This window comes from Salvelinus alpinus, chromosome 19 (assembly GCF_045679555.1).
Source record: "Salvelinus alpinus chromosome 19, SLU_Salpinus.1, whole genome shotgun sequence".
Taxonomy (NCBI): domain Eukaryota; kingdom Metazoa; phylum Chordata; class Actinopteri; order Salmoniformes; family Salmonidae; genus Salvelinus; species Salvelinus alpinus.
Window position 1 is genome coordinate 34,445,595 of NC_092104.1, and position 21,648 is coordinate 34,467,242.

General features: G+C 40.5%; 1 protein-coding gene across 13 annotated transcripts in view; it reads left to right on the forward strand.

The window, feature by feature from the left end:
- Positions 1-14,211: 14,211 nt before the first annotated feature.
- LOC139545414 (AP2-associated protein kinase 1-like) overlaps positions 14,212-21,648 on the forward strand; it is a 56,803-nt gene continuing 49,366 nt past the window's right edge. For 12 of the 13 annotated variants that reach the window (XM_071353147.1, XM_071353153.1, XM_071353157.1 and 9 more), the window contains exon 1: positions 14,212-14,951. In XM_071353147.1, the coding sequence (XP_071209248.1) occupies positions 14,789-14,951 (163 nt within the window). In that variant the 5' untranslated portion in view covers positions 14,212-14,788. Of the gene's footprint in view, positions 14,957-21,648 lie in introns of all 13 variants that reach the window. The other variant, XM_071353156.1, reaches the window with a different exon arrangement.

Here is a 21,648-nt window from a genome sequence, read left to right on the forward strand (position 1 = left end):
TTGGAACTTGTTGCCGTGTTTAAGTCTTTGATTGTTCAAGTATTGAGTACAAAAACAAATTCTACAGGGGCAAATTGATATCAGTGCTCTGTGAATGACAACAAACAGAAAAACCTTAGGAACACCTACTCTGTCCATGACATACACTGATCAGGTGAATCCAGGTGAAAGCTAAAATCCCTTATTGATGTCACTTGTTAAACCACTTCAATCAGTGTCGATGAAGCAGAGGAGACAGGTTAAAGATTGATTTTTAAGCCTTGAGACAATTGAGACATGGATTGTGTGTGTGCCATTCAGAGGGTGAATGGACAAGACAAAATATTTAAGTGCCTTTGAACAGGGTATGGTAGTAGGTGCCAGGCGCACCGGTTTGAGTGTGACAATAACTGCAACACTGCTTGGTTTTTCATGCTCAACAGTTTCCTGTGTGAATCAAAATGGTCCACCACCCAAAGGACATCCAGCCAACTTGACACAACTGTGGGAAGCACAGGAGTCAACATGGGCCAGCATCCCTGTGAAATGCTTTCAACACCTTGTAGAGTCCATTCCCTGACGAATTGAGGCTGTTCTGAGGGCAAAGGGGGGTGCAACTCAATATTAGGGAGGTGTTCCTAATGTTTTGTACACTCAGTGTACAGTATATGTCAGCAGCATCTTCATCCTTTGTGGCACGGACAGGGCTGTGGAGCCCTGTGAAACTCTGAGGAATTATACTTTAAATTACCTTGCATCCTGCCTTTCTCAACGTGTAAACACTATTGCACTGAAGCATTTCATTTGTTGTATACTTATATAACTACAGCTGTGTTAGAAAGCATTATGATTTCCTGACAGGGAATAGGTCCCTAAATTATACTGAACAAAAATATAAACGTAACATTTAAAGTGCTGATCCCATGTTCATGAGCTGAAATAAAAGATCCCAGAACTGTTCCATGTGCACAAAAAGCTTTTTTCTCTAACATTTTGGGCACAAATTTGTTTACATTGCTGTTACTGAGCATTTGTCCTTTGCCAAGATAATCCATCGACCTGACAGATGTGGCATATCAAGAAGCTGATTAAACAGCATGACCATTACACAGGTGTACCTTGTGCTGGGGACAATAAAAGGCCACTCTAAAATGTTCCATCTTGGTCACATAACACAATGCCACAGATGTCTCAGGTTTTGAGGAAGCTTGCAATTGGCATGCTGACTGCAGGTATGTCCACCAGAGCTGTTGCCAGATCATTTAATGTTAATTTCTCTACCATAAGCTGGCTCTAACGTCATTTTAGAGAAATTTGCAGTACGTCCAACCGGCCTCACAATAACAGACCACGTGTAACCACGCCAGCCTAGGACCTCCACATCTGCCTTCTTTACCTGCGGGCAAATGCTCACCTTCGATGGCTACTGGCACACTGGAGAAGTGTGCTCTTTATGGATGAATTCCGGTTTCAACTGTACCGGACAGATGGCAGACGGGCAGTAATGAGTGAGCATTTGCCCGCAACAGTGCAATGGTGCTGATGTCAACGTTGTGAACAGAGTTCCGCATGGTGGTGGTGGGTTTATGGTATGGGCAGGCATAAGCTACGGACAACGAACACAATTGCATTTTATCAATGGCAATTTGAATGCACAGAGATACCGTGACGAGATCCTGAGGCCTATTGTCGTGCCATTCATCTGCCGCCATCACCTCATGTTTCAGCATGATAATGCATGGCCCCATGTTGCAAGGATCTATACACAATTCCTGTCCCAGTTCTTCCATGGTCTGCATACTCACCAGACATATCACCCATTGAGCATGTTTGGGATGCTCTGGATTGACGTGTACGACATCGTGTTCCAGTTCCCGTCAATATCCAGAAACTTTGAACAGCCATTGAAGAGGAGTGGAACAACATTCCACAGGTTACAATCAACTGCCTGATCAACTCTATGTGAAGGAGATGTGTTGCGCATGAGGCAAATGGTGGTCACACCAGATACTGACTGTTTTTTTGATCCACGCCCCTACCTTTTTTTTCAGGTATCTGTGGCCAACAGATCATGTATTCCCAGTCATGTGAAATCCATAGATTAGGGCCTAATAAATGTATGTTTATTGACTGATTTCCTTATAAGAACTGTATTTCCGTAAAATCTTTGAAATTGTTGCATGTTGCGTATATATTTTTGTTCTGTGAATATCCTTTCTCCATGTTATAGACTACCTGATTTATAAGAATCTTTTTATCAAACTTTCATAATAATGCACACAGTAGTTCCATCCAGGGTGAAAAAGATCTTCTCGATAAGCTGTAACTTCCAGAGCAGGAACCAGCTTTAACAGCATCAAGCTACTAAATCCTTGGTGGTTTATGGATATTGTTTTATAAGGAAGCCTTTGGCTCTCAGGAACTTGGACATTGTCGGATATCTTTTAATTAATTTAATCATGAGGCTTTTTCGGGGAATTAGGATACTGAAGTGAACTTGAGGTGAATTACTTATTAATAATGCTTCAAATAATGAATTTGGTTTCAGTTTAATTCTTTGGGAGTTACAAGACAAGACTATCTAGAAGAAAATACATATTGTCATTGTCATTAACATGTTAATTGACAGTGTATACACTGAAATGGCAATACCAGTTCACTATATTTTCTGGCACACAATATAAGCCTTTCCATACCTTCCTGTTTCCCAGGCTAGTAGTGGAGTACCATGGGTTTTACTGTACCACAAATCCATTGGGCCTCAGTCCCTGACTGCTGTTTCATGAGGAGGAAATGAAATGTCAGTGCAGTGTCAAGACCTGCCACAGTCTCACAGAGGGACTATAGCTCTCCCGTGTGCTCATGTTGGGATTAACAGCTATTAGAATTCATGCTGTAAGAGCAGTGAGCAGAGGGTAAGTAAAGAAAATGACTATGTTTTCCTTCCTATGACTTTGTTTGTCTTCACATTGAATGATCATTTTGTTACCATTACATGATAGGCTATATGAATAAAGTATGTGCACCATTTCCTTTCAACGTCATCATATATCAAAGGGCTTAATGTTAATTCAACACACAATCACATACAGTACACTATACACAAACACAGAGAACAGAACTCTATAACCTTTTCATATTTCACCAAAACACCACCAACGCTCATCATCTGCTTAAATCAACTGCTTAATGCAGCATTAATTACATAATGTTTGATCATCTTTATCCACACATTCTTAAGCATTAGTTATGGCAGAGTAAATGTACTATATATACACAGATAATCTCACCGACTAGATATACATCTCAGCGAGGAGAAAATAATGAGAACATTATTTTGACCAAAGAATGTGTGTTACCTGTCTGAGGTCATTTCTATGGTATAAGTAATTATTTAAACCATTTCCTCTGAATCAAGATACGTGTTCTGGTCATGTTTGCATTCCTAGAAGGGACCACATGTACAGTTGAAGTTGGAAGTTCACATACACCTAAGTCAAATTAGGTCAGTTAGGATCACCACTTTATTTTATTTTTTATTTTAAATGTCAGAATAATAGTAGAGAGGAAGATTTATTTAAGCTTTTATTTGGTTTCATCACATTCCCAGTGGGTCAGAAGTTTACGTACACTCAATTAGTATTTGGTAGCATTGCCTTTAAATTGTTTAACTTGGGTCAAACGTTTTGGGTAGCCTTCAACAAGCTTCCCACAATAAATTGGGTGAATTGTGGCACATTCCTCCTGATAGAGCTGGTGTAACTGAGTCAGGTTTGTAGTCCTCTTTGCTTGCACACGCTTTTTCAGTTCTGCCCACAAATTTCTATAGGATTGAGGTCAGGGCTTTGTGATGGCCACTCCAATACCTTGACTTTGTTGTCCTTAAGCCATTTTGCCACAATTTTGGAAGTATGTTTGGGGTCGTTGTCCATTTGGAAGACCCATTTGCGACCAAGCTTTAACTTCCTGACTGATGTCTTGAGATGTTGCTTCAATATATCCACATAATTTTCCTGCCTCATGATGCCATCTATTTTGTGAAGTGCACCAGTCCCTCCTGTAGCAAAGCACCCCCACAACATGATGCTGTCACCCCCGTGCTTCACGGTTGGGATGGTGTTCTTCAGCTTGCAAGGCTCCCCCTTTTTCCTCCAAACATAACGATGGTCATTATGGACGAACAGTTCTATTTTTGTTTCATCAGACCAGAGGACATTTCTCCAAAAAGTACGATCTTTGTCCCCATGTGCAGTTGCAAACCGTAGTCTGGCTTTTTTATGGTGGTTTTGGAGCAGTGGCTTCTTCCTTGCTGAGTGGCCTTTCAGGTTATGTTGATATAGGACTCGTTTTACTGTGGATATAGATACTTTTTTACATCTTCACAAGGTCCTATGCTGTTGTTCTGGGATTGATTTGCACTTTTCGCACCAAAGTACATTCATCTCTAGGAGACAGAACGCGTACACCTCCAATGGACTCAAATGATGTCAATTAGCCTATCAGAAGCTTCTAAAGCAATGACATCCTTTTCTGGAATTTTCCAAGCTGTTTAATTGCACAGTCAACTTAGTGTATGTAAACTTCTGACCCACTGGAATTGTGATACAGTGAATTATAAGTGAAATAATCTGTCTGTAAACAATTGTTGAAAAAATTACTTGTGTCATGCACAAAGTAGATGTCCTAGCCGAGTTGCCAAAACTATAGTTTGTTAACAAGAAATTTGTGGAGTGGTTGAAAAACGAGTTTTAATGAATCCAACCTAAGTGTATGTAAACTTCCGACTTCAACTGTATGTTTCTAAATCCATAAATGTTGGAGAAACAGTGACGTACAGTATGTCTGTCATGTCTGCTCCCGCTCTTCACCCCCCTGGCGCTTGAGGGCGCCAGGCTGCCCTGCATCACGTACTCCTGCCATCTATTATGCACACCTGCCTTCCCTCGTCACGTGCATCAGTGATATTGGACTCACCTGGACTCATTCATCACCTGTTTTTTTCCTCCCCTATATTTGTCTGTTCCCTTGCTCTGTTCCCTGCTGCTGCATTAATAGTTTTTTTTCTGTGTTACTCGTTTGCTGACGCTGTTCCTGTCTCGTTCCATATCCGTTCTATATTGAATGTTTGACTCCCCGTACCTGCTTCGTCCCTCCAGCGGCATCCCTTGTGACAGAATGCAGAAGCCATCACATGAAGCATTGGGGAGTACTGGCGCTCCAGTTGGTATGGTGGCATCAGCTCTGGGTCGCCACCGATGGAACCGGGGTGCCTAGCCAGCTCGTCGGGCTTCCACGCCCTAGCCCGGCTCGAGAGGTTTCCTTGCCCCGGTTGGCTCAGATGGCGCCCATCTCACGTCAGGCCTCAAGCGGATCGTCAGTTCTTGTTCGCCCAGCCGGTCCAGGAGTTTTTTTTGTTTGTTGTTTTATTGTTGACGTCGGGTGGATTCTGGCCGTCAGGCTTTCACGCCCTGGTTGGCTTGAGAAGTTTCCTTTCCTCGGTTGACTCAGCGGCTTCCCATCCCACGTCACACTCCACCGGATCTTCGGGCTCCCTCTCTGCAGCGGGATCGACAGGCGTCTTGCCTCAGCCGGATCGTTGGGCTTCCATGTCTCAGCCGGCACACCAGGCTCTCACGCTCCTGCCGGTTCGTTGGGCTTCCACGCCCCAACGGCTTGCCCAGTGCTCATGTCTCGACAGGTTCACCCAGGTGGGACACCAGGTGGCGCTTGAGGGCCCCCCCCGGCGCTTGAGGGCGCCAAGCTGCCCTGCATCACTCACTCCCATCATCCATTACGCACACCTGCCTTCCCTCGTCACGCGCATCAGAGATATTGGACTCTCCTGGACTCACTCATCACCTGTTATTACCTCCCCTATATTTGTCAGTTCCCCAGCTCTGTTCCCCGCTTCTGCGATAATAGTTTTTCTGTCTGTATTATTAGTTTGCTGACGCTGTTCCTGTCTCGTTCCATGTCCGTTATTTATTAAATGTTTTACTCCCCGTACCTGCTTCGTCTCTCCAGCGTCAACTCATGTAACAATGTCCACATGACAACAGCAGAGGAGAGGGGGGAAAAAATGTGTTTTATTGGCTCCACAGTGATTCGCCTACCAATAGTTGTTGGGTGGAATCATGAGGGAATGAGGGTTCCAAGCAGGTAGGAGTCAGTCTTGGGGAAGCTACTCTAAAAATATAGTTTACCAAGCTACCAATTACTTTACACTGGAAGAAGTTAAGCTACACTAAAGCTAGGCTTAAAAAATATATAGTTGACTAAAGTTACTTTGAAACTACTTTGTGATAAATTAACATATCTAAATCTGAGATGTCATAAACTATAAATTACAATAACCAATCACTCTTGACTCAGATGTTAACTGAATGTGTAATTTAGCCTATTAAACACAAAAACTATTGTTCAGGTGAGAATGAGGCAAGTCTAATGCCGGAAAAGGACATTCTTGCGTACCCACCCAAAGTAGTATGTAGTTCCAGTAGTTTAACTACTGAAAACACTAACAAGATTTGAATTTAGTTTAACTACCACCAGATACTGCAAAATCTACTTAAATTACCAGTTGAACTACATGTAGTTCACCACTCCCCAACACTAGAAGCAGTTTAGATTAAGTATCAGGAGTCCATGACAAAAGCACAGCATGCCATGCACCACTGGGATTGCATCTAAACCAGAACTTCCTAAAAAAAAAGAATTACAGTTATTGAGCAAATCATGCAAATAGTAGTGTACTGTGTTCATGATATGGGACTCCTTAAAAACATGGCACTTCGATACAGCTATGACCGGAAGTGACTTTTCGTAGCAGGTAAGGAGAGCATTTTATTAACCCTAACCCGTTTCTTAACCATAACCGAATTCTCCTAACCTGCTACGTTAATTATCCTAACCTGCTACGTTAATTCTCCTAACCTGCTACGTAAATTCTACTAACCTTCTACGTTAATTCTCCTAACCTGCTGTGTAAGTTGTCCTAAAGTGCTATGAAAAAGTAACTTCCGGTTGTAGCTGTATCCAAGTGAAGTGTTTTTAGGGAATCCCTTCATGATATGTTAGCTAGAGAAAAATGGCATTCATCATTTATTTTCTAATGTAACAGTGACCCCATGTGGAAGATTGTAATCATTAGAGGACTGATAAGACATTTTGGGGGTGTTTATTATCTCTATCTCATATTAATTTCATAGCTTTTAAATTATTTGAGCACATTGAATTAATCATAGGCAATGAGCTACATCAATTTTTTTCAGTGCATCCCACGTTTAGCTTGCGTAATAGAACTCCCTTAATGTATCCAAGGCTCACTGCTGTTGTTTAGGGTCGGGTTATACCTTGTCAGAACTACATTTCCCAGGTCTCATTTAGGTCAACTTGACTCACTCAGATCAACCTGGACTCAGGGATAGACATAGTAAATGTAAATTTGAGATGCCGCAATTAGTATGATATGTCATATTTTGTATGGTATGTATTAATTTGTGGATGTCCATCATCCATTTCGTATGATACGTTACGAAATTACAATTAAAATGAAATGTTATAGGTCACATACACATATTTAGCAGATATTGCAGGTGTAGCGAAATGCTTGTGTTCCTAGCTCCAACTGTGCAGTAACATCTAACAATTCACAACAATACACACAAATCTAAAAGTAAAATAATGGAATTAAGAAATATATAAATATTAGGACAAGCAATGTCTTTGTGGCATTGACTAAAATACAGTAGAATAGAATACAGTAAATACATATGAAATGAGTAAAGCAGTATGTAAACATTATTAAAGTGACTAGTGTTCCATTATTAAAGTGACCAGTGATTCCATGTCTATGTATATAGGGCAGCAGCCTCTAAGGTGCAGGGTTGAGTAACCGGGTGGTAGCTGGTTAATTGGTATGATATGTTAAGAATTCAATTATCTTGCAGGTAAACGTTACTGTTATCGCCACCCACCCTACTTTCGTTTTTTGCCTTAGGTAACCTTTGGTCTTATGTAACCATACCAAACATAACATATCATACCAATGTTAGTGTCCCGGGTGTACTTTAATATGTTACGTCTAGTGTATGAGACCAGACTTCCCAGATTACTGTAGCTACGGTATTTATTATTATTTTCCAAATGTAGCACACATAGTACATGGTACTACATAGTGGAGAACCAAGCTAGATAGGTTTTCTCAGATAGCTGCCAATATTCGTTCCGGTTGCCTTTTTTCATGGATGTTGCACGACTCACGGGCTACCTGTTATGGGGAAGCAGCAACATTAGCGTCCCTGCAGCAAAAAGACTCCGGTTTTCCGATGTTGCCTTCAAAATAAAAGTCTGCAGTAAAACGCCATGTGTATGATACAAAATCAATATTTATACTATACTTTGTATAGTCATGGTGCATAATGTTAAAATGTTGTTACAAAATTATAACTACATCAGGGAAAAATCCAAACTCAAGGGAATTACTACTTAGTATAAGATAAATAATATTATAAGGTGGAGCACATTGAGAAATGGCTATATGTAATTGTATGTTATGTATATGACTGGTGCTATCCTTAAAAGTGTTTCTTGAACCTTACAGATCCTATCACGGTTTTAATTAATTTTCAGTTTGCTTGAGATGTATTCCTGGATGATTATATGGCCTAGTGGTTTATGTGTGTTATCCTAGTAGCACCCTCTAGTGGCTTAAAAAATAATGTGTCATATCCTAGTAGCACCCTCTAGTGACTTAAAACATCATGTGTCTTATCCTAGTAGCACCCTCTAGTGACTTAAAACATCATGTGTCTTATCCTAGTAGCACCCTCTAGTGACTTAAAAAATAATGTGTCATATCCTAGTAGCACCCTCTAGTGGCTTAAAACATAATGTGTCTTATCCTAGTAGCACCCTCTAGTGACTTAAAACATCATGTGTCTTATCCTAGTAGCACCCTCTAGTGACTTAAAAAATCATGTGTATTATCCTAGTAGCACCCTCTAGTGGCTTAAAAAATAATGTGTCATATCCTAGTAGCACCCTCTAGTGGCTTAAAACATAATGTGTCTTATCCTAGTAGCACCCTCTAGTGACTTAAAACATCATGTGTCTTATCCTAGTAGCACCCTCTAGTGACTTAAAAAAGAATGTGTATTATCCTAGTAGCACCCTCTAGTGGCTTAAAACATCATGTGTCTTATCCTAGTAGCACCCTCTAGTGACTTAAAACATCATGTGTCTTATCCTAGTAGCACCCTCATGGCTTAAAACATATGTCTTATCCTAGCAGCACCCTCTAGTGACTTAAAACATCATGTGTCTTATCCTAGTAGCACCCTCTAGTGACTTAAAACATCATGTGTCTTATCCTAGTAGCACCCTCTAGTGACTTAAAGCATCATGTGTCTTATCCTAGTAGCACCCTCTAGTGGCTTAAAATGTAATGTGTCTTCTCCTAGTAGCACCCTCTAGTGGCTTAAAATGTCATGTGTCTTATCCTAGTAGCACCCTCTAGTGGCTTAAAACATCATGTTTCTTATCCTAGTAGCACTCTCTAGTGACTTAAAACATCATGTGTCTTATCCTAGTAGCACCCTCTAGTGGCTTAAAACATCATATGTCTTATCCTAGTAGCACCCTCTAGTTGCTTAAAACATAATATGTCTTATCCTAGTATTACCCTCCAGTGGCTTAAAACATAATATGTCTTATCCTAGTATTACCCTCCAGTGGCTTAAAACATAATATGTCTTATCCTAGTATTACCCTCCAGTGGCTTAAAACATAACAAGGGGTCTGAATACTTTCCGAATGCACTGTATATACAGGGTCCGTGCCAGTACCAAATGTACAATGTGCAGGGATCCTTGAGTGGTTTTAAGGTAGATATGTACATGTAGGCAGGGGTAAGGAGAAACTGTCTGGTAGCAGGATAAATATGATTATTATTATTATTATTATTAATCAATATAGCTAGTAGCAGCATAAGTGGTGATGAGTCTGTGTGTGTGTGAGTGTATGGGTAGAGACCCATGAGTGGCATATAGTCAGTGCAGATAGACTGTGGGTGAGGGTGGGCTGCCATTGCCTAGATAGAAGCTGTCTCGGAGCCTGTTGGTCCGGGACCCAAAGCTCCGGTACCGCCTGCCGGACGATAGCAGAGCGAGCAGTCCATGGCTGGGGTGACTGGAGTCTTTGGAAAGTTTTCCAGCCTTCCTCAGACACCGCCTGGTATTGTATGTATGCCCTGGATGTCCTTATGTGCAAGGTCAGGGTTCAGGATATCAGCTCCTGAAATACACCAAACAATCAGAGAACCATTGTACATGTGCAAGTTACACCACTTAATCACATCATTGCAGATTTTTCTTCTTTTGACAATGTACTTGGAAGCATTCTTTCATGGCGATCACCATTATAGGATTCTTTCAAGGCATTCACCATTATACTCAATCCAATCTCGTTCTTGCAATAATCTTTTTTCTGATAATTCATACAAAATACAACATCTCATGTTGTTGTGAATGAATGAATGAATGTTATTTCCAAATAGGACTGCTTTAGTAAACAAACACACATAGAGACCACAACGATAAGAAAATGTATATTTCAGAACTATGTCTACAACCTTTCCATGTAATGCCAAATACTGTAGCGCCAGATAGTTCTGTAGTGAGTGAAGAAGGCCCTCCAGTTCCTTCTCATACTGCTTTAAGGAGTCCATTATTTTAACACTCAATGTTATCCTATTGCGAGCACATACAGTGCCTTGCAAAAGTATTCACCCCCTTGGCGTTTTTCCTATTTTGTTGCATTATAACTTGTAAGTTAAATTGATTTTTATTTGGATTTCATGTAATGGACATACACAAAATAGTCCAAATTGGTGAAGTGAAATGAAAAAAATAACTTATTTCAAAAAATTAAAAAAAAAAAAAACTGAAAGTGGTGCGTGCATATTCACCCCCTTTGCTGTGAAGCCCCTAAATACGTTCTGGTGCAACCAATTACCTTCAGAAGTCACATAATTAGTTAAATAAAGTCCACCTGTGTGCAATCTAAGTGTCACATGATCTCAGTATATATACACCTGTTCTGAAAGGCCCCAGAGTCTGCAACACCACTAAGCGGCACCACCAAGCAAGCGGCACTATGAAGACAAAGGAGCTCTCCAAACAGGTCAGGGACAAAGTTGTGGAGAAGTACAGATCAGGGTTGGATTATAACAAAAAATTAGAAACTTTGAACATCCCGCGGAGCACCATTATAATCATTATTAAAAAATGGAAAGAATATTGCACCACAACAAACCTGCCAAGAGAGGGCTGCCCACCAAAACTTACAGACCAGGCAAGGAGGGCATTAATCAGAGAGGCAACAAAGAGACCAAAGATAACCCCGAAGGAGCTGCAAAGCTCCACAGCGGAGATTGGAGTATCTGTCCATAGGACCACTTTAAGCCGTACACTCCACAGAGCTGGGCTTTACGGAAGAGAGGCCAGAAAAAAGCCATTGCTTAAAGAAAAAATAAACAAACACGTTTGGTGTTTGCCAAAAGGCATGTGAGACACTCCCCAAACATATGGAAGAAGGTACTCTGGTCAGATGAGACTAAAATTGAGCTTTTTGGCCATCAAGGAAAACGCTATGTCTGGCGCAAACCCAACACCTCTCATCACACCGAGAACACCATCCCCACAGGGAAGCATGGTGGTGGAAGCATCATGCTGTGCGGATGTTTTTCATCGGCAGGGACTGGGAAACTGGTCAGAATTGAAGGAATGATGGATGGAGCTAAATACAGGGAAATTCTTGAGGGAAACCTGTGTCAGTCTTCCAGAGATTTGAGACAGGGACGGAGGTTCACCTTCCAGCAGGACAATGACCCTAAGCATACTGCTAAAGCAACACTAGAGTGGTTTAAGGGGAAATATTTAAATGTCTTGGAATTGCCTAGTCAAAGCCCAGACCTCAATCCATTTGAGAATCTGTGGTATGACTTAAAGATTGCTGTACACCAGCGGAACCCATCCAACTTGAAGGAGCTGGAGCAGTTTTGCCTTGAAGAATAGGCAAAATTCCCAGTGGCTAGATGTGCCAAGCTTATAGGGACATACCCCAAGAGACTTGCAGCTGTAATTACTGCAAAAGGTGGCTCTACAAAGTATTGACTTTGGTGGGGTGTCACGCCCTGGCCTTATTATTCTTTGTTTTCTTGATTATTTTAGTTAGGTCAGGGTGTGACATGGGGAATGTTTATGTTTTGTTGGTTTTGGGTGTTTATTTGGTAAAGGGGTTATGGGGTGTAGTAGATGGTTTTGTGTTGAGTGTATATGTCTAGCGTTGTCTATGTTGGTTAGTTATCTAGGAGAGTCTATGGTTACCTGAATGAGTTCCCAATTAGAGACAGCTGATTTCGGTTGTCTCTGATTGGGAGCCTTATTTAGGGTAGCCATAGGCTCTCATTGATTGTGGGTAATTGTCTATGTAAGAACGTTAGTAGCCTGTATGTTTGTGCACAACGTTTGTAGCTTCACGGTCGTTTTGTTATTTTGTTGTTTTGTTAAAGTGTTTTTGTGTCGTGTTCATCTTCGTGTTAAAATAGAAAGAAGATGGCATATTTTCCAACTGCTGCATTTTGGTCCGTTAATCCGCCACACGATCGTGACATGGGGTGAATAGTTATGCACGCTCAAGTTCAGTTTTTTTTGTCTTATTTCTTGTTTGTTTCACAATAAAAAATATTTAGCATCTTCAAAGTGGTAGGCATGTTGTGTAAATCAAATGATCCAAACCCCCCAGAAATCAATTTTAATTCCAAGTTGTAAGGCAACAAAATAGGAAAAATGCCAAGAGGGGTGAATACTTTCGAAAGCCACTATACTTTGTCTTTCATGTTTATAGCTTTGGACATCCAATGTGCTTTTAAATTCACAACTATTATTACATTCTCAAAACGCCACCAATTGCATGCTGTTCTAGGTACCTTAGGCAGAACATTTATCCTCTCAGGACAGAGACTTTGTAATGGTTGGCTAACAAAAGAAGTGGGGCACATCAACACAAAGTGATCCTCCAAATGAGATTTTACAAGATCACGGTACACATCAATTATCTTAACACTGAACCAATTTCCATTGCTTATTGCTTCAAAATCCTTAGCTTGTGAAGACATTTTCCTCTGAGTTGGCTTAGGCATGTCTTTATGTTGAGAGGAATCACATTCCTTGCATTTGACAGTGCATAAGTGAATGACTTCTTTCAGACCAAAGAGGCAACACTTTTGATTGATTAATATTGTGTTGGTGACCAAGGTAGGTTTAAGAAAATCTTTGGAAGGGTATGCATAATTGGGGTGATATAAACCTATGGCAACATGATTTTAGGATACTGCCTAAAAAAGTGTATTTGTGTGGCCAAGCGATTAACCTGATGCATTTTCTGGCACGTGGCTGGCAATGGGCTGATTTTAAATGTGTAAAGGTGCGCAGCCGGCTCATCACCATTATGATTATCTAGGTTGTTTGCAGCAGGTTTTCCCAAAGGTCCAGCAAAAAAATATGTGAAACACAACCAAAACAAACAGCAAGTGCATCCAACAAGTTTGTAGAGTTGCAAGCTTGACGTAATCATTGCGTTCTAGGAATATGGGACCACATACTAAACTTTTGACTACTTTAATACACATATAAGTGAATTTGTCTCAATACTTTTGGTCTCCTAGAATGGGGGGACTATGTGCAAAAAGTGCTGTAATTTCTAAACGGTTCACACAATATGAGGAAAATACCCTCAAATTAAAGCTGCAGTCTGTACTTTAACTTGAATTATGGTCATTGTATCACTTCAAATCCAAAGTGCTGGAGTACAGAGCCAAAACAACAAAAATGTGTCACTGTCCCAATACTTTTGGAGCTCACTGTACATTCTACAGACCCTACTGGCTATTCTCTACAATACTTTTACTTGGCACCTATCTATTTCATATACAGGGATTTGCATTAGTGGCATTTATTTGACCTTGGAACAAGTTTAAAACCCAAATGTAATGAAAATGTCATTATGTCACTTAAATACGAACAAATATGAATCATTGTTCATGTTTAGACAATTATTGTTCATATAACATGGATAAATACAGGCTATTGACACTACTATTACGGGGGGGACTTTTATTTAGAAAACTTGCGGAAATTCAGTGACCCGGAAGTACTTTTTTAGTGTCGCTGACGAGACGCTGATTGCACCAAGTCGTTGTCTACTACGGGAGCAAATCGGGCAATGAATTACTAGCTGGTAGCTAGAACACCGAAGTAGCTAGATAGGCAGCAAATTATCGAATATAAACCAGGGAGGAGATTCAGGAGTTAACACCAAGAAAGAGCTCTCGATAAACTGGTGAAATAAATGCCTTTACGCTGAAAAATGGGTGGAGATGTGTGTAAATAGAAGCTAGTAACTTAGCAGGCTGTCAGCGCAATTTTCAAAGCCAGATAGTTTTTTTGTTGATATCATTAGCTAATTGGTTAGCAATAACATTAACTAGAAATGTATAAATCGCTTAACCGTGTCATCTCATTGTGTTGATAGCTAGTTAACTATTTAACTAGCTTGCTATTATGACAGTCGAAACATTGGTAACTAGTTGCGCTTGGAAATCGAACGAGCAGGCTCTTCAAGAGGATAGCTTTAGTTAGCCTAAGTTGGCTACGGTCATTCAATTATCCAAAGCTGATAGTAAACAACGCGTTATTGTGAATAGGTATTGATTGCAAACCAGTCGACACTTGGCTAACATCACCGGGAAATGAAGAAGTTCTTCGATTCACGCCGGGAACTTGTGAGTTCCGGGCCTGGTTCTGGAGCGGGTGGAGGAGGCACTGGGTCCGGCAGCAGCGGTGGCAGTTTCATTGGACGGGTATTCACCATTGGACGGTATCAAGTGACCGTTGATGAAACTGTTGCTGAAGGTGAGGTAACGTTAGAGTAATTGATCTGCTTTTTCATTAATTACATCCAGGCAAGCTAATGTATCACTAAATTGCCCTAACTATCGCTAGTGACAATAATGCTCTTGCTTTGTGTTGGAAACAAGCTTACCCTGACATGACCTCCATCCTATGGTCAGGCATACTGTTAAATTCTGATAACTGAATTCTTGATAACCCCAAGAATATATCTACGCCAATTTATTTCACAATTTGCAAACAAAAACAGCTAGGCTAACTAGATACCATAGGATGGAGGCCATTTCAGGGTAGGCTTGTTTCCAACCCATTGGGAGGGCATGGTCTACAACTGTATCAGCTGTGAGCTCCTCAGACAGCTGTACTGTCACTGCTGGTGTCAGGATTCATTTGGAATGTGCCTACCAGACTGTTAAGAATTATGGAAATCTAAAAACTGGTCAGCCTGCATCCTGAAAGAGATGGGATCTAGGGTGTGGGCGCGGGCGCGGGTGTGAGGAACATGGAGTTGGAATCTCATCCTGAATTACCAACATTATAGGCTGACTTTTCTAACCCCTATTGCTCAAGGCTAGGAGGAACAAGGTTTTCATTTTAAGGCTGATCAGACATATTACATTCAAAGTCCCAGCTCTCGATGACAAATGGAGAGGGAACCAAACATATGAGTTTCTGATGAGGGTATAAATGTTATTTGCTACATGGGGGAAGTCAACGGGGAGTTGTGAGGCCTATCACTTAATGTTAGCACCTGCTCCACACCATACATTCTCTTTCAGATTAGATTGGGAGTGTTCTGGTGGTTAGCTGCTTGTTTCTGCTCACTGACTGATATGGGTGTGTGTATTTGTCAGTGTTGGTTGGAACATTGATGGGATTCGATTTGCGCCCCGGGTGAACCAGGTTAGCGTTGATTGCATTAGTTTTGGAATCGGGCTGCCTCCCGGGAGTGAGCCAGGTGCCCCGTTTTGGCTGACAGCGAAGTTCTCTCAAAACAAAAATGGCACAGGTTAACCGCGTGGAGTAATGACTAGGATTCTGTGTTTTCACAAGCAAATGTGATTGCTTTTGATAAAAATGCCTAGTTTGCCTTCCCAATCAAACATATACAGTATACTCCCCTATATTTGAAGGTGTCATAAGTATTTGGACAAATTCACTTATAGTGTATTACATTTATTTCAAAGTTAAGTATTTGGTCCCATATTCCTAGCACGCGATGACTACCTCAAGCTTGTGACTCTACAAACTTGTTGGATGCATTTGCAGTTTGTTTAGGTTATTCCGGATTATGTTGTCCCTAATAGAAATGAATGATAAATAATGTATTGTCATTTTGGAGTCACTTTAAAACTTCTTACGGCTGAAGTTAACGGGATCGATATGACAACAGCCAGTGAAAGTTTCAGGGCGCCAAATTCAAACAACAGAAATCTCATAATTAAAATTCCTCAAACATACAAGTATTATACACCATTTTAAAGATAAACTTGTTCTTAATCCCACCACAGTGTCCGATTTCAAAAAGGCTTTACGACGAAAGCATACCATGCGATTATGTTAGGTCAGTACCTAGTCACAGAAAAACACAGCCATCTTTCCAGCCAAAGAGAGGAGTCACAAAAAGCAGAAATAGAGATAAAATGAATCACTAACCTTTGATGATCTTCATCAGATGACACTCATAGGACTTCATGTTACACAATACATGTATGTTTTGTTCGATAAAGTTTATATTTATATCCAAAAATCTCAGTTTACATTGGCGCGTTATGTTCAGTAATATTTTGCTTCCAAAACATCCGGTGATTTTGCAGAGAGCCACATCAATTTACAGAAATACTCATCAGAAATGTTGATGAAAATACAAGTGTTATACATGGAATTAAAGATATACTTCTCCTTAATACAACCGCTGTGTCAGATTTCAAAAAAGCTTTACGGAAAAAGCACACCATGCAATAATCTGAGTACAGCGCTCAGAGACCAAAACAAGCCATACAGATACCTGCCATGTTGTGGAGTCAACAGAAGTCAGAAATAGCATTATATATATTCACTTACCTTTGATTCACTTACCTTCGGAATGGCCGGTTAATTAGGGCCGATTTTCAAGTTTTCATAACAATCGGAAATCAGTATTTTTTTGTTTTGTTTTCCACCTTTGTTTAACTAGGCAAGTCAGTTAAGAACACATTCTTATCTTTAATGATGGCCTCGGAACGGTGGGTTTAACTGCCTTGTTCAGGGGCAGAACGAGAGATTTTTACCTTGTCAGCTCAGGGATTCAATCTTGCATCCTTACAGTTAACTAGTCCAACACTCTAACCACCTGCCTTACATTACACTCCACGAGGAGCCTGCCTGTTACGCGAATGCAGTAAGAAGCCAAGGTAAGTTGCTAGCTAGCATTAAACATATCTTATAAAAAACAATCAATCAATCATAATCACTAGTTAACTACACATGGTTGATGATATTACTAGTTTATCTAGCGTGTCCTGCGTTGCATATAATCGATGCGGTGCGCATTCGCGAAAAAGGACTGTCGTTGCTCCAACGTGTACCTAACCATAAACATCAATGCCTTTCTTAAAATCAATACACAGAAGTATATATTTTTAAACCTGCATATTTAGCTAAAAGAAATCCAGGTTAGCAGGCAATATTAACCAGGTGAAATTGTGTCACTTCTCTTGCGTTCATTGCACGCAGAGTCGGGGTATATGCAACAGTTTGGGCCACCTGGCTCATTGCGAACTAATTTGCCAGAATTTTACGTAATTATGACATAACATTGAAGATTGTGCAATGTAACAGGAATATTTAGACTTATGGATCCCACCCGTTAGATAAAATACGTGACGGTTCCGTATTTCACTGAAAGAATAAACATTTTGTTTGAGATGATAGTTTCCGGATTCAACCATATTAATGACCTAAGGCTCGTATTTCTGTGTGTTATTATGTTATAATTAAGTCTATGATTTGATAGAGCAGTCTGACTGAGCGATGGTAGGCACCAGCAGGCTCGTAAGCATTCATTCAAACAGCACTTTCTTGCGTTTTGCCAGCAGCTCTTCTGTTGTTTATTCCGCTGTTTATGACTTCAAGCCTATCAACTCCCGAGATTAAGCTGGTATAACCGATGTGAAATGGTTAGCGGGGTGCGCGCTAATAGCGTTTCAAACGTCACTCCCTCTGAGACTTGGAGTAGTTGTTCCCCTTGCTCTGCATGAGTAACGTTGCTTCGAGGGTGGCTTGTCGATGTGTTCCTGGTTCGAGCTCAGGTAGCGGCGAGGAGAGGGATGGAAGCTATACTGCTACACTGGCAATACTAAAGTGCCTATAAGAACATCCAATAGTCAAAGGTATATGAAATACAAATCGTATAGAGAGAAATAGTCCTATAATAACTACAACCTAAAACTTCTTACCTGGGAATATTGAAGACTCATGTTAAAAGGAACCACCAGCTTTCATATGTTCTCATGTTCTGAGCAAGGAACTTAAACGTTAGCTTTCTTACATGGCACTTATTGCACTTTTACTTTCTTCTCCAACACTTTGTTTTTGCATTATTTAAACCAAATTGAACATGTTTCATTATTTGAGGCGAAATTGATTTTATTGATGTGTTAAAATAAGTGTTCATTCAGTATTGTTGTAATTGTCATTATTACAAATACATTTTTAAAAAATCGTCCGATTAATCGGTATCGGCTTTTTTGGTCCTCCAATAATCGGTATCGGCGTTGAAAAATCATAATCTCGGCGTTGAAAAATCATAATCGGTCGACCTCTAGTTAGGAGACTGTAAAACGGCAGCCATTCTCTCCGGCGCCATTCTTAACAAAGCTCAATGCGCACACTACAATGCTTTTACTCCTGCTATGTAAAAGAGACAAAGGGTTACGGCATCGAGAGGGATAGAGAGCAGTTGCTTCATGGGGTATCTCTACCTGAAAATAATGATCTACACGATTGAAAGTTGATATTCAGCAGTCATAAAAGTATGCTTTATTTACTTTGAAGAACTAATAGTGATTTTGTACGATAGCATAGGCAGCTCTATAGAGATGAGTTGACTTGGAATTAAATAATAAAGTCATCAAATGAAACAAATGTAATGTACATAACTGAAATATTGTATTAAAGTAATGTGAATAAATGATAGTTAACAGGTGATAAGCAGTAAATGACCAGTCACTAGGCCTTCCATCATGAGACTTATGAATTTGTTTTATCCTGTTACAGCATAATAATCTAACCGAACCGACCTCAAAAAGCACTAATAACTCAGCACTACTACATTGTTTACTCTTCTAGACTATTCCATCATTAGGCTACTTTGCTCTCCACACCATAGCCCCATAGCCCCACACCATAGAGCTATGCTCTAGACCAGAGTTATCCAACTCTTAGACCTGGAGCCTGCTGGTTTTCTGTTCTACCTGATAATTAATTGCACTCGCCTGGTGTCTCAGGTCTAAATCGGTCCCTGATTTTAGAGGGGAACAATTTAAAAAAAATGCACGAACTGGCTTCGAGGTCCAGAGTTGGGTTTGAGGGCTCTAGACAGTATTGTCCCATCAATGGGCAATCTACACCCTCACTGTGTTGTCTAGTCTGCTGAGCCAGATGTTTGTCCCGCACACTGGTGCTCTGCTTTAGGGACAATGCTATGCTGATCCACAAACCATGGTCAAAGTGAATGTGCCATTTTGTCAGCTGAGATGGCCTGCTGCTGAATAATGGATGGACAGAGTATGATTTATTCATCACTGGTATAGATGGGCGCCATCTGTCGGTCCGCACCACGCCTGGTTAAATGCCTGGATCATAGAATTAGGAATTATAGTACATAAAGTATGATAAATAAAAACATACTATTAGATGATCTCTATGGCCTGGATATCCTCACATTCAGTCCTCCGCAGGCTTAGGACTACTCCTCTATGAAAGTGAGTGTGCTGTTCAGAGGGGACAGTGACACATGGGGGTTGTTGGATGGTACAGTCAATTCAGTGAAACAGCTCAGTATAACATTACATTGATAACTTTCTGTATATTCTCAAACCATGAGAAATTGTGCATTTTGAGAAATTACAGTTGGAATGTTTTTCGAGGGATCATATTTTCTGGCTGTAGATTTGCTCTCCAGTCAGGTTGTTTGTTCAGATGGTTTTGAGGTATTGCTTGGTCACATTTGCAGGAATTTTAAAAGCAGCTTTACCCCTGTTCACTCAGCAAACCCAAAACCAGAGAGCATTTAGCTGCAACTAGGCATGTTAACCGTTAATTAGACTGGTCATGCTTATCGGTCTATAGGGTAATTTGACTGGTCATGCTTATCTGTCTATAGGGTAATTTGACTGGTCATGCTTATCGGTCTATAGGGTAATTTGACTGGTCATGCTTATCTGTCTATAGGGTAATTTGTGGAATTTAAATTGGGGTGTGTGTGTGTTAGTTTTCATTCATTCTATTCATCACACATGCACAGCATACAGAGTGTAGTTTGAGGAGCAGAATAGCCTACCACCTGTCAGACAGCTCAAGAGTAGCTCCTCAAAAGCCTGTAGGCTACTGGAGTGAAATCTGCTTTTGTAAGCCCAGTCATTGTGGAACAAATACCAATTCTAAATGCAATCGCTTGTTAAACTTTGTTGGCCATGATGAAAAGAAGCTATTTTTATACTTCAATCTCAACTCGTAATTAAAGTGTGCCTCCCAATCGGGTGTATAGGCCTACCGTTGACTATCAGCGAGTCACCCACCACTTTGCAATGTGAGCTTCATGCAGTATACTTGTTTGAAACCTGAATGCTTTAATTTACTTCAAATAATGAAGCATGCCTTGCTTCAAAGTAGCCCTGTGAAAATCTGTCCGTAGAGACAATTATTTTATAAGGACCTTATGCCATTAATCAGCTTTTAGCTCCTGTTCTATTGGTTTTCATATCACTTTTCTTTCATTGTCCAAAAGCCAAAGGCACAATCTTAGTCATATTAGCAACCCATCATAGTTGTTGATATTAAATTCCCCCTCTTTCTAAATTTCTAACAGAGATTTTAATATTTGTCACAACTCCTCACTAACTGCTGTTTAGAATGGTGTTTTCCATGAATTGCATTTTGGCAAATGTTTAAAATGTTTTATTAGCAGCTTCTTTACAGGATTTGCATGTTCAATAATAAGTTATAGCCTTTTGAACTGTAAGACGATAGGCTTGCGATTGGTGCACATTTCCATTAAGCTCTCAATAAAAAATGTCCGGTCCTTGTATGCATGCGTAGTATCAGAGAGGAAGAGGCAAAGCGAGAGGTTTCACTCTCTTCAAAATCTGTCAAAAAAAGCCCAATGTGTTTCTTTGGGCCTAAGCTTCCCTTTTCCCACACTATATTCAAATGTCAGTATATGTTCTACAAACGGTGGAATAGGCAAAGTATAATAACACAACTGATGGCAGTAGCTAACTAGCCAGAAAACCTCTGTAGCTAGCAAGCAACGCTAAAGGGATTGCAAATGGCTTAGCATAACTTTAGCCCCCCCAAAAATATGTGGGAGGAGTGCTGATGACGTGGCACACCGTATGCACTTTCGGTAGCCTGATTAGCGTCCAGACTGAGGATAAATCCGCACACATTGCATCCCTGACCACCTCCTGAAGTGGTAAGCCCGATCTGTACACAATCT